The sequence below is a fragment of the Chionomys nivalis genome, chromosome 10 (assembly GCF_950005125.1).
Source record: "Chionomys nivalis chromosome 10, mChiNiv1.1, whole genome shotgun sequence".
NCBI lineage: Eukaryota > Metazoa > Chordata > Mammalia > Rodentia > Cricetidae > Chionomys > Chionomys nivalis.
The window spans coordinates 69,195,280-69,208,350 of record NC_080095.1 but is presented as its reverse complement, the minus strand read 5'-3'; the positions used below and the strand labels follow the sequence as shown (position 1 = coordinate 69,208,350).

The 13,071-nt window shown below is 37.2% G+C and overlaps 1 protein-coding gene across 2 annotated transcripts in view; it reads right to left on the bottom strand.

Annotated features, from left to right (window-relative positions):
- Prkd1 (protein kinase D1) overlaps positions 1–13,071 on the bottom strand; it is a 286,258-nt gene that overhangs the window by 73,721 nt on the left and 199,466 nt on the right. For both annotated transcript variants that reach the window (XM_057783083.1, XM_057783084.1), the window contains exons 3-4: positions 5,487–5,618; positions 2,805–2,965 (exon numbers count right to left, since the gene is read on the bottom strand). In XM_057783083.1, the coding sequence (XP_057639066.1) occupies positions 2,805–2,965; positions 5,487–5,618 (293 nt within the window). The remainder of the gene's footprint in view (positions 1–2,804; positions 2,966–5,486; positions 5,619–13,071) is intronic.

The window sequence follows — 13,071 nt, the reverse complement described above, 5'->3', positions numbered from 1 at the left end:
CTATCTTAGAGGAAGGGTGCGTTAGGGAGAGCATAATGGATGTGGTTTGTGTCAACACAGATGACACATACAGCTTGCACTACAACATATGCTGTTTTGTCCTTTCTATCTTAGCAGGACTATATAAGTCTGAGATTCAATTTATCTGCCTAAATTGGACAAATTAGTAGAATAGCAATGTCTTACTCTGTGTGTAAACAATCCTATCATCAAAATAAGCAATCGTAACAGAATATTTTGTTTTCTTTCATTTTAGAAGAAGTTTGCACATGTCATCACAGATTTGCAAAACATATATTATAGATGCATTAATGAGCAATGCCATCTTTGCACAAGGCATCACCCTTCTCTGAAACTGGTTGTTCTTTACTGTATACAGCACCAAAAGGTTTTACTCTTATTACCATTACATCGCCTTTTGTTAGCATTCACCATGGCTGAAATGAGATACATCAGCCATGGTCTAAGTACGCCTGGTTAGAACAAGCAGAGCTGGCTCCACATATTAGCCAAGCTGAAACAAAGACAACAGAGACAGGTATGTGCCACCAAAATTAGACAAACATTTCCTAATTTCTAGGAAACTAGATAAAAGACACTCAGACATTGCTTGAGTTCTCTGGATTCCAAGAGAGCCTAAGAGCCAACATGTGGAGTATGTCACAAACATTGTTTCTAAGGAGATTTCTATTTAAAGTTTACCTGAAGAAAGTTTAGATAAGGCTACGGAAGCTTATGTTCCCAATATCTTTCAGTGTCTTATGACCCTGAGTTTTTCTTTTTTAATTAATACTTATTTTCTTTTTATTTTTGAGGCCATGATGGCTTCACAAATCACTATCATTGTATGTGATCACAATTTCATGAGTGCTTTAAGGAAATGTTATAGGCTACTTAGAAAAAATGAGTTTTAGAGCATTCTACTATAGGAAATTTCCATTCATCAGTGAAACACTAATGAATTTTGACATTTATATAAAATATATTCTGTAATAAAATAATTCAAATAATTGAATAATTATTTCAGTTGCTTAAATATACCAATTAATAATTTTGTTTGAAAATAAAAAATATATATATTAAAGATAATAGTTACATAACCTAAATTATGGTTATATAAAAACTACATATTTTACTTACATATAGATTAGTTTGATATATAAATTAATTCTATCTATAAAATCCAAAATAGTTACATGAAATGAACCAAAATATGTGTGTGGGTGTACATTTCTATGTGTGTATGTGTGTGTATATATATGTGTGGGTGTACATTTCTATGTGGGATATATACATATATACACATGCATCATATCCATATTATAATAGATATTAAACACCTAAAGCCAAGTATGTATAGGTACATACTATGATTAATGCATGGTCAGAATAAGTATCATCTAATTAAAACTAACTAGATTCTAATCTACGGTAATGCTAAATACTTTAAGCTTTGGATTTCTGATATAAAAATAATTCTTAAAAAGCCTTTTGTGGTGAATTTGAATGTGACATAATTTACTTATAATTTTACTTTTATATAATTTCAATGTCCTTATTGCAAACATGCCTTGCAATTACTACAGTTACCCCTAATACAAGTGCCGTAACCTATAAAATAAACATTTTCAAAATTTTGATCTCAACCAGGGAACTTCAAAGCAGAGTACGCAATGGCAATTATTTTAAGATAATTTTTTGAGTAATAGTATGTTGTAAAAATGACATTTACTCTGATTAACACACACTCATGGGATTATACAAATCACAAACATACCTTCTGAATGGTACAAAGATATCATACTCATTTAATTACTACAAAGGTATAGTATCAATCTTCCTCCAATAGCTTCAGTTAAAGAAGAATGAAAACCAGAAGGTAACACCACCAAAACAGCAATGTAGGCACAGGCTACAGCCGTTTCCTATTGGTAAAGATGAGTGACCCATCTGACATGTGGCTTATTCTGCAACAAAATTTAAGTCATTTAAAGTCACAATCAAATACTCTTTGTAAACTGACAATCTGTAATAGATAACTCCATGCTTCCATCTAAATTCTAGGTGGATTTACTCGACCTAAATGTCTTAGTAATTCTTACATCTTTGTTTCTCATGACTCTCTGTAATAACTATGCTATAATGCATCAGTGTCCTAGTGAGACAAAGAAGACGAGGAAAAGCTGCAGCCTAAAGCCATTAGTTATTTCAGAACTCCATTCCCGTTTTTAAGAAGCTCACGCAATCATCACACCATTCTTCCATTAATGTGTGAAAGATGAAGGTGGAGTTCCTTAACAAATGCTTTTACCGTGGCCATCAGCGGTTTAACGGGTACTAGAAATAGTCTAGGTAAGTGCTGTTCTTCTCATGGTGCTTGGTAGTGTGCAATGATAAACTATGAATATCAGTAATGCCGAACAGTAAGACTTTGGCATTTTCATAAAGGCAAATTTCAGATTCTAGCTTGGAAGAAACATTCCGGATGCCACAAGTCCTTGGAAATCTGCAGAGGAGACCATCTTTTGCAGCATCAGCACACTAGTTCACACTGCTCAGGGCTTATGACCATATGAAGTTCCCCATATTTTTCATTTTCACCAGGCTCGGGGAAGAGAACAACCTCAAAACTGTTGAATCTTTAATGGTGCATTGACCAACCTACAACAGAGACCCCATGGAAACATACACATTTACAGGGGGGCTGTGTCTCCTTCCCAGCATGTTCTCCTGGCCCGACACTGATAACATAACGTCCCCCAGATTTCTCAAGCAAGTGGGAATGGACAGACAGGAGACCATACCAGTAGAGGCTCCTCAGGGGCACTGGTGGAGAACTCAGCAGATGACGTGCGGACAGTGCTGAGCCCAGTGAGGGAAACATTCGAGAGTCTTCTCCTTCTCACCCCGCTGCAATTGTTAGGGATTTTAAATGCACATCTCTTATGGTAATTCAGACCACATCCTGGAAAACAAACATAAAAATAGCTTTCATCTAGTCAGAAACTAAGTCTATTCCATCATTACTTATAAATTAAGAATTTGAAAACACAGCACGACATCAATTTGTCTTGATGCTACTTGGAAATACAAATTTTCTTTTCTGTTTTCTCTGATTATTTTTTTCTCCTTATTTGAACATGAGCTTTAGATTCTTATTTTGTTGTAAATGCCCAACAATTCCCCTGGTTGTTGTTTTTTTCAATTTTTATTTATGTATTTTTTTGATGCTCTAACTGAAATGAATTTGGATTTAGAAAAATCTACAGATATATTTATTAAAATATTATACCATTTTACTCTTACAATTTTAGATGTGTGTGGGCACAGAGAGGGAAAATTAATCATAGTTCATCACAAGTTTGGGTGACTCTGATCTTTAAGCTTGTCTCTGTAACGTACTTGTACACATGACCCTGAACAAATTACTCTATCTCAAATTCCCAGTCTCTAAGGTGGTGATAAAAATAAGCACTCCAGAGAGTCCGGTTTTATCCCATGTTTGGGCTGATGAGAAGCCAAGGACAATAGCACTGGGTTTTGATCCAACTTCATGTACCGGCTTTGTGGGAGCCTAACCAGTCTGGATGCTCACCTTCCTAGGCGGGAGGACCTTGGACTTCCCACAGGGCAGGGAACCCTGACAGCTCTTTGGACTGGAGAGGGAAGGGGAGAGGAGTGGGGGTAGGGGGCGAGGAGTGGGGGGAGAGGGAGGGAAATGGGAGGCTGGGAGGAGGCAGAATTTTTTTTCAATAAAAAAATTTAAAAAAGAATAAAAATAAAATAAAATAAAATAAGAAAGAAAGAAAGAAAAAAAAAAAAGAAAACCACTCCAAACAACTAAGATGATCCATAAAGTTCATCACTTGTTGGTTTCCAGGTAGCAGGTAGTTGAAAGCATGTTCCCCACTTTGGGAAGTCTTATTTTCTCCCAATATTTATAATCTGTTCATTCCCTACATAATTGGCACTGGCTAATTAGAATTCCCCTGTCTGTCACAAAATAGGTTGGACAACTTTTCATAAAACTTACAGTACAGTTCAACCACCAAGACAGAGTTTGGTGAAGCTATTGTCCGAGAAGTCCTGGGTATGTTTCCACCTGAGAGCAAAAGGGTGTGTGCTCACTTGATTCTGCTTTTGTGGATATGTAGTATGCAAGAGTTATGGGGTCATGGAAGTTCCTAACAAGATTTTGAAGAAAGGCCTGGGAGTCTAAGTAGTACGGCAGTTATAAGTCCCTTGAGGCCAGAGAGAACAATGCCTGGCCATATGTGAGAGATGACAAACATATAGTGGAGTCCTCAGGAATTTGGAGATACCATGAAAATGGGGTGTCTGCTGAGGAAAGGCAGTTATCATGCAGGGCTTGCCTAAGAGAGGTCATCTGCACTACAATCAGCAAAGCCAACAGAGCAGGGCTGTCTAACTCAGCTGAGATCAAGTCAACACCATTGTGTGGCATAGATGCTGGGCATGGAGCTACAAGATTTGATATTTGCCCTTCTGCGTTTGGGTCTTGTTTGGTGTGATGAGCGTTCTTTGGTGTTTTACAATATTTTTTTAATTTGAGTGCTTACTCTGTTTCATTATAGGCTGGGAGTATGTCATATTATATCTATAATGCCAATCTCTCAGCTCTCATGAGGTGGGTGGCATTGCTTAGCTACGTATTCTTTGCCCTGAAGTTCTGCTTTATTATAAACCAAGAAAAATTAGATCCAAGGGACCATGGACTTTAACGCCTGACACCATGAACCCAAGAACATCTTTCTCCTTTAAGTGAAGTTCTCTCATGTATTTTATGGGAGTGAAAGAAATACAGCCAAAACAATACACCTTAGGCATGGTTTCTTCTAAATCGCTGTCTTTCATATTTCACTCGACTGGTAAGAAATAGACAACGCAAGATTATTTATGGGTTGTATTCCAAAAGGGTGATCATTGTGGCCACATATCAAAGCAATCTATTTACATGGGTAGAGAACACAGGGGGCGGCTGCATGAGGCCTTGGGGATAGGTGGCAGTGTTATTGTACACTGAATTTTCAGTTCAGGGAGTTTCCTCCAGGGGGATGTTCACCCCGTAGTCTGGTGTGAAAGCACGCATGGAAGTTCCACTTTACTCATTCAGCATTGGAGTGATATTGGGGGGTTTGAGCAACCATCTCGATAACTGCTGCTTTTAAAGCTTATGACACCAATTTCTCCCTTAAGAAATTGAGTTTTAATTTCTGGTTAAAATGTCCCATGGATTACAGTGGGGAATATTTCCACGTGAGACGTGAAGCGAGAATGCAGCTTGCAGATAAATTAAAGAATATCAAAGACAAAATACTTAAAAGCTGAATAATTTGTCCCATAAACAGTGGCACACACACTAAGGGGACTAGAGGTGACTTCCGAGAGAAAACAGGGCCATGCAAGGCTCACAGAAGCAGCAGGTTCTGGTCACATTAAGTCCAGTGGGACACAAAACAACTCACCTTCACATTTAAGGCCTTGGCGCACCAGGCCCCACAGCATTTCTCCACAATGATCGCAGAAAGCGGGTGCTCGGTAGGAATGAACGAAGAGAGCGTGGGGCCGGATCTGGAAGTCTTCAAAAGTGGCCGAAGCTGCAGAAACAGTACGTTGCCAAAGAAATTGAGTGAATATACTAATCTACACACAAGCATGTCAGGTGGGTGAGCAGGGAGGCAATTCTGTAAACAAGTTGTGGAAAAAACAGCTAAGTGTAGCGGTGCATGTCCGTGATCAGCACTTGGAGATGAGAGCAAGAGGGCATAATTAAGTCCAGCCTTAAGTACAGAGTCTGTTCCAGTGAGTTCGGGCTACATGACACGTCATAATAACATCTTACAAATTATAAATAAAATGGGATGTAGCATGTCTTGTACTTTCTGTCATTGGATTTTATTCTGAATCACAATGGATGCTTGGTGGCACAACATCCATTTTCTTCTCCTTTCCTTCATGGTAATGTTTGGCATCATTTTAATAGCAATAAAACCTTAGGAGAATGGGTGTTGATGTGATTACTTCATGTATACCTGATATTAGTTGAAAATATTTTGCTTTTCACCCATAGTCAGAAGCTGTTGACAATTGGTGTCTACTGGAAGAGGAAGAATCAATTTCTTCTAAGAGTGTGGTTCCTAATAGGTTGACCCTGGTCCAGAAGATGATTGATACCCATGCATTTATGAGGCACACAAATTAAACTTAGGCAGCTGTGAAAACTGAGCTTTCAGATGAAGAGAAACACTAGAACTACATACAATGAAACAGAATGGTGGAACCAGAGGAAGTACATCTGGCCATCCTCCTCCTGGAGGGAAAGAAATGTGTTAACGGATGAAAAATAAAACCAAATATTAAAATCATGATCTCTAAATAACCCTGAAGCTTCTTCACCAACCTACCAAGTCAAAGGATTAATGCGCACGGACCAGCTGTGGTCCATTCAGAGAAAGGCACCAATGAACCTCGTTCTCGATGGAGGGCAATTTTGTTATTTCTAATTATTGCCTATTCAAAATGCTTATAAAGACAAATGATACACATTATTTCCATTATACTTTTCTATGTACTTTTTTATAACATGAATGTGTCCCGTATTTATGTTGTTGCTCAAATCAAGAAGTATAAAGCAAAAATGTGGGCAGAGGTGCATCCCTTGGGATTCTCTGCAGAAGTGAGCTCAGGCTCACTGTTCATTCTGAAGGCAGAAAGTGCTCTCCTGGCAGTCAGAAGAGCTGCAGAAACCACTGACATAACCTACAAGACATCACATACAACCACAATAACCTCAGTCTCTCCCTCCTAAAAGGAGACGGCTTGCATGATGATGTTCTTTATTCCTTTAAGACCTCATCCCCCATTAAAACTTGGAGATATTCCTAAACTCTTGGTTGCTCAGGTTTTAGTCCCAGTGAATTTTGGAGAAAATATGCTGCAAATCAAAGGTGATGTAGACTTACAATATTATTGACAATGCTTTCACTAAATCAATCAGTAAAAATATGTGGTTATGATTTGCGTACCAATCTTACACACTGCAGATTGGATTAAAATGGATCAAATCTGGAGAATGCTAAAGCCTCTTTAGAATTTTTCTCTTATACTCATGAGCACTTTTTTCAAAATCATTAAAGAAAACACTTGAATACATTGTGCCAATCTTTCACTCCTAGTTTCTTTTACTCTCAAATTCACCCTCCCCAGGACCAAACAACAATGACAATACTATGACAGTAATTAGTTGAATAATTATTGTAGTTTTCAAAATAAGAAACACTAGAATTTGACAATACAAATAGCAAGCTGCGTTGAGACATTTTAGGAATTAATCAGGAAGAATATAAATAATTAAACTAAAGATTTTCAATGACACCCCCCCTCTAATTTATGTCAGGTAATTTTTTTTTTTTGGTTTTTGAAGGGGATTAACATTCATAAGCAGTTAGCACCCTTGACTTATGTTTAAATGCCACATTACTAAAGTTCAATTTTAATATTCTCCTGTTAATTTTAGAATAATTAAATACATTTTTAAAATAAAACTACTAAGCGTGGTGAGGTTTTGCATCCATTTGAAATCAAAGCACAACATCCATTCATTATGAATTTACCTGTTCTGCACCCTGGGGGAAATCAGCATCAGCTGAGTATATGCCTGCCGGCTCGCCTAATCACAAAATCGCACTTCAGAGATAATCACTCAGCACAGGCAAACAAAGTGAAGGCTGCAATTCCATTTCATTTAAGTTTTGGAATCAAAATGGACAGATAAGAATAGGAATATTAACATGTCTAGAGATTCCAGGAAGGGAACAATGAGCCTGTCATAATCAATCAGCCGACCTAAATTAAAACGATATGACAGGGAAACAAACTGAAGACAATGGGCCCTCATACTGGTATTTGTGTCTCTTTGATTTGCTCTATTCACAGTCTATTGTTACACTCCAGCGTGCAAGAGAGGAGAAAATGACATGCTTTCCTTAGTCATTGGGTGTTTCAAACAGGTAATTGAGCCAAAAATCTTAATATAATCAGCGGTTCTTTACAGGTTCATTATAAATTGTTGGACAAAATGGACTAAACTGGTTAGCAGCACAGAAGAAATGAGGTTTCTGAAGCAAAATAAATCATCTCTGGAGGTCAAAACTATTTGCATAATAAAGTAAAACAATGTCAGATCTTCTAAGATTTTCAGCTAATTTTTTTTTAATGGCTATTTTGGCAGTTTGGGAGCAGCATTAACTCTTTGCAGCTGTGACAGGTTGGGACTGATACACTAGGCAGATGTGATTAATATGCTTTTAACACCATTTCATCTGATTCTAAGAGGTGGATGCTATTACTCTACTATACAGATGAGAAAACTGGACAGAAATGAAGGCCCCACACCCGGTAACATCTCATCTGGACTCAGCCAGTCTTGACACCAGAATTGTACAGATTCTCTCAGTTGCCCCAGCTTACCATTTCTTTGAGAATGGAGTATATAAATGTACGTTTTGTCAATGAGAATTTTTTTAAAAAAACAGTGCCATTACATGTGGGGCAACAGGGTGGTCTAAGCCACATGGAGAGAGAGCAGTCACTCTATGTTCAAGGTAGGCTGATCCACTCAAAGCAGTCAAGCTAGCCCATGCTACAAAGAAGATGACGTTTCCAAACACCAAAAGAAAACCTGGACATTGCAGCCCAAGGAGACATGTATCCTTCTATAAGGATGCATTCTTATTTCAGAGACACAAAAATGTTGCAGAAATTTAAAAAATTCTATGAAGTCAACTAAAGAATGTGTTTCAGTTCATTATCAGTCTTTTAAAACACACCATGCACAAAGTTCCTGATTTCAAATCCATCTCATCTAATTAGTTTAGACTATTAGCCAATCAGCCTTTATTTAAAATATAATTGATAGCATACAGACCATTATCCCAAACACCCTAATTTTTGAATAACAAACACCCTAATAAAAATACACATGGAATTATACCTGAAATAGAATATTCAAGCCAGATAAGCAACACAAATATCTACCCTAATAAAGGGTAAACTGGTATAAACATAAAATATAATATATCAGAGTCAGAGGCGGCCATGCAAGAGCAGGCTGAGGCAGGAAGGCTATGTTAAGAAGCAAAACAGGCCTGCAGGCAGAAACACAAGAGAGACATAAAAAACCTGGCTCACAATAGTCATGTTCATCTTTAAAATACAAAATAAGACAGACAATCCAATTGAAATTCTGCTTCAGTCTTTTCTATAAAGGACATCTTTAAGAAAACAGAGGAAGGAAGCCCATGTTCAAGAAGAAAATCAGTTTTATGAGGCATAAGTATATTATCAGAGACTCAAGGTCTTTAAATGAATAACTTTTAATGGACCCAAATAAATAGTATTTAAGGATACAGAAACTTGATTTTTAAGAAGTAATCTGTATAAATTATCTTACTTCTACTTTTTAATTTTATGTATATGGGAGTTTTGCCTGCATCAATGTCTGTGCATCATGTGCATGCCTGGTGTCAGCAAAAGCCAGAAGGTGGGAGGTGAATCCCTTGGGAGTGGAGTTACAGATGGTTGTGAATCACCATATGGACGCTTGAAATTGAACCATGGTACTCTGGCAGGGCAGCCAGCATTTGTAACATAGATCCATGTCTCCAGCATCTATATCAGTAATTAAAAAATTATTTATTTTTGAAAATACATAATATTTATGCCATTCCCCCTTCCTTTTCACTCTCCAAACCCTCATATACACCTCTCCTTGTTCTTTTCCATACTCATGTCCTCTTTTCTCATGGGTTCATGGCTGACCATTTGGAATAACATAACTAATTAGAGTGCTCTTTCCTGGAAAGCTATTTCTCTCACTCCTAACACTCCCTAGTAGCCTGAGTTCTTTTTTTTCTGTAGGGGTGCAACATCCTCAGCTTTTAGTGAAGTCTTGTTCTATCTACTGAAAGTTTTCCAAAGTCTTCCTTGATAAGAATAAAAATATTTTAATAGATATTGATAAGTTTTACAGGAGAGGAAGGAAAATATTTAGCCCTACTTAAAATAAAATATTCATCATAGTGATATTTTAAAATGATGGTTTATAAGAAAAAGAACTCAAAAGGAGGACATAATTAATAATTAGAGATGTAGTGTACACGAGTTTATATAAACCATTTAAATTAGCAATCATGGAAAAAAAACACTTAGAATAGTCTATGCCTTTTATCATAGCTTCTGGGAGAGCAGAAGCAGACGCCAAGTCCTGTGAGCACTGGCTGGCTCAGTAGGCACTGGAGGTTAGTTCCAAATTCAGGATACTATAGATGGTGCTGATCAGACTCTGTCAGACACTAAACAAAACAAGAACTAGTAAATGGGGAGGAAATTCATAGGGAGGAATGAGGTCAGAGCTGGTTTGAAAAAATGGAATAGGACAGAGAGCCAAAATATACAGTATACATACATAAAGGAACAAAAACAAAAAAGTAAAAATTAAATTAATCTTATCTTAGAGTGTCTTTACTCAGCATTATCACAATAAATTTATTCACAATAATTATAAGTCACAGATAACAGAAAGCTAATTATGTTTACTGATTTCAGGAATACAGGATATAATTACAGCTTTCAGGGAAATATTTTTATACATTGTTAGATACCAGACTTGATGCTCAGATGACAAGGCATATATTCTATTAGGAAAACTAAGAACTATTCTACCTTAGAAAGCAAAAAGTTCTTTGCCTCTGCCCCACCTCCTTTTTCTTGAACAAGAAGACAGCAGGACATAAGAAATGCTTGATCGTGTCACGATTAAGTACTATTCAAGAGGTAGTTCAGAATGTACTCATGGAAGAGACTTAGTTACCACACAAGAAGGCTCCCTTTCCTATTTCCTGGGGCTTTAAGCTTCATGTCCACTGTAAAGCATTTATTTCAGAGGTAGCATCAAAGCCAAAATAGCTACAAAACTGACATAAGAAATATTTGTTAACTGGAAATATATAAACATATATAAAAGGAACTATAAAATACAATATTTTATAATCAAAAGAGACAGGTAGAAAATGAAAATATTTTGGGATATCTCTCTCCACATTGAAACAAACTCACCAAGAACAATCCTCTCCAAAAACTTCCTTTTCTCCCCACTGTTGTTGGATGTTTCTGTCTCTTACACTTCTTTCCTTGTGTTTGTAAGCAAGAACTCCTCAGCTTGCTCCTAACTCTTCCACACTCCAGCACACCTGCTTGGAGAAGTTTCTCTGGTCCACTGCATGCTCACCACCATCCATGGAAAACTCCTACTTCCTCTGATCTACACCCTTCTGAGCATATTTCTTTTTATTAGCCAATTTATCTTTTGACAATTTCATACATGTCTATAGTGAAAACAGACATACACATATGCATGTGCCGACACACTTGTGCACACATATACACACACCCATAGTTATTACTATTACCCCACTACTTTCCATCACTTACCTACCTCTTTAACACCCACTCTCTTGCTTCTATCTCTCTCTCTCACAGTCCCATCTGTTTGTTTTGTTTTGTGACTCACTGGTGTAGTCAGGGAAATCTATGTGACTGACCCTGGGTTTGGAGCTATTCACTGGAACCTTTTGAGCTCACCAGTGGATGAACCAAATGAAGAAAATGACTTTTCCTTCACAAGAATCTATCAGTAAACAGTGGTCAGTAGTAAGAAGTCCTTGTGAGAGCCCTTTTCTCACCCATAACTGATTATTGACAAAGTCAGTTTTGTGCAAGCTCAGTAGAGATGTCTACAGTTTCTGTGAGTTCCTGAACACAATGGTTGCATCATGCCTAAAAGATGACATTTCATAGTCCTTCTCCCTATCTTCTAACTCTTATATTCTTTTATCCCCTCTTCCTCAGTGTTCCCTCAGCATTAGAGGAAATAGTTTAAACACCTCATTTAGGATTAGGCTGCCAGACACCACTAATTCAGCATCTTGGGCAGTCATTTGGTAAAAAGCAAGGCTTCTGTGATTAAGGATGAGAGTAGCTTTGTCTGTGGGTATAAACATAGGTATCTAAAAGTTTGTATGATACTCTGTTCATTTAGCTATACAGTAGTAACTTCTCTCTTGGGCCTATGACTTGCATAGGTTGTGAACTTGGCATACAGAAACAGGCATGGATTCCTTCCATAGATAAGCTGCAAATTCAGTCAGAAGATAGTCAGTTTCCTCCACAACAGTAGTGTTACTATTTCACAGGTGGGTGTATATCTAGCCTTACTGGTTGGTATTGCAGAAGGTGTGATAAGATTAACCAAGAGAGAAAAGACATCAAAGGTCTTACTCAGTCATGAACCTTGTAAGTGTACTTCTCGTTTCTTCCTCTAGAGCACTGTCTTGTTAAAGTCCTCCATCAATGTATAGCTAACTTTTGTACACAATCAGAGATAAAGATCAGGTTTAAGCTTCTGCATGTTGATATTCAGGTTTCTTAGCATCCACCATTCACTGAAGATGCTGGCCTTCTTTCAAGATAGATTTTTGACATCTCTGTGAAAGATGACTTTCTAGGTCCCCTATTTTATTCCAATGATCTAGGTTTTCGTCCAGAACCATTTTGTTTCCATTACTACAGCTCTGTACACAACTTTAAATCATTTATGGTGATATCTCTTGCATTATTCTTTTTGTTCAGGATTGCTTTGGCTATGTTTGGCCTTTGGTTCTTCCATTTCAATTTTAACTTATTTTTCTTCTATATCTATGAAGAATGTCATTTAGGTATTTATTTGGATTGCACTAAATCTGTAGATCACTTTTGGTAGGATGGCTATTTACATAATAATAATCCTTTGATTATCCTGTAGGTATATTTCTATCCAAAATGTATTACTGTTTACTAAACCACCAATCTGATCACACATGACATAACAGAATGTTGGAGGACAGAGACCAGAGCATCTCTGAATGCATGCACCCATAACAAGGTGATCAATTAACACCTGTGGTAGAATAAAGTCATGTCTACCTACAGCTCAAATTATCTACACTTCCATAA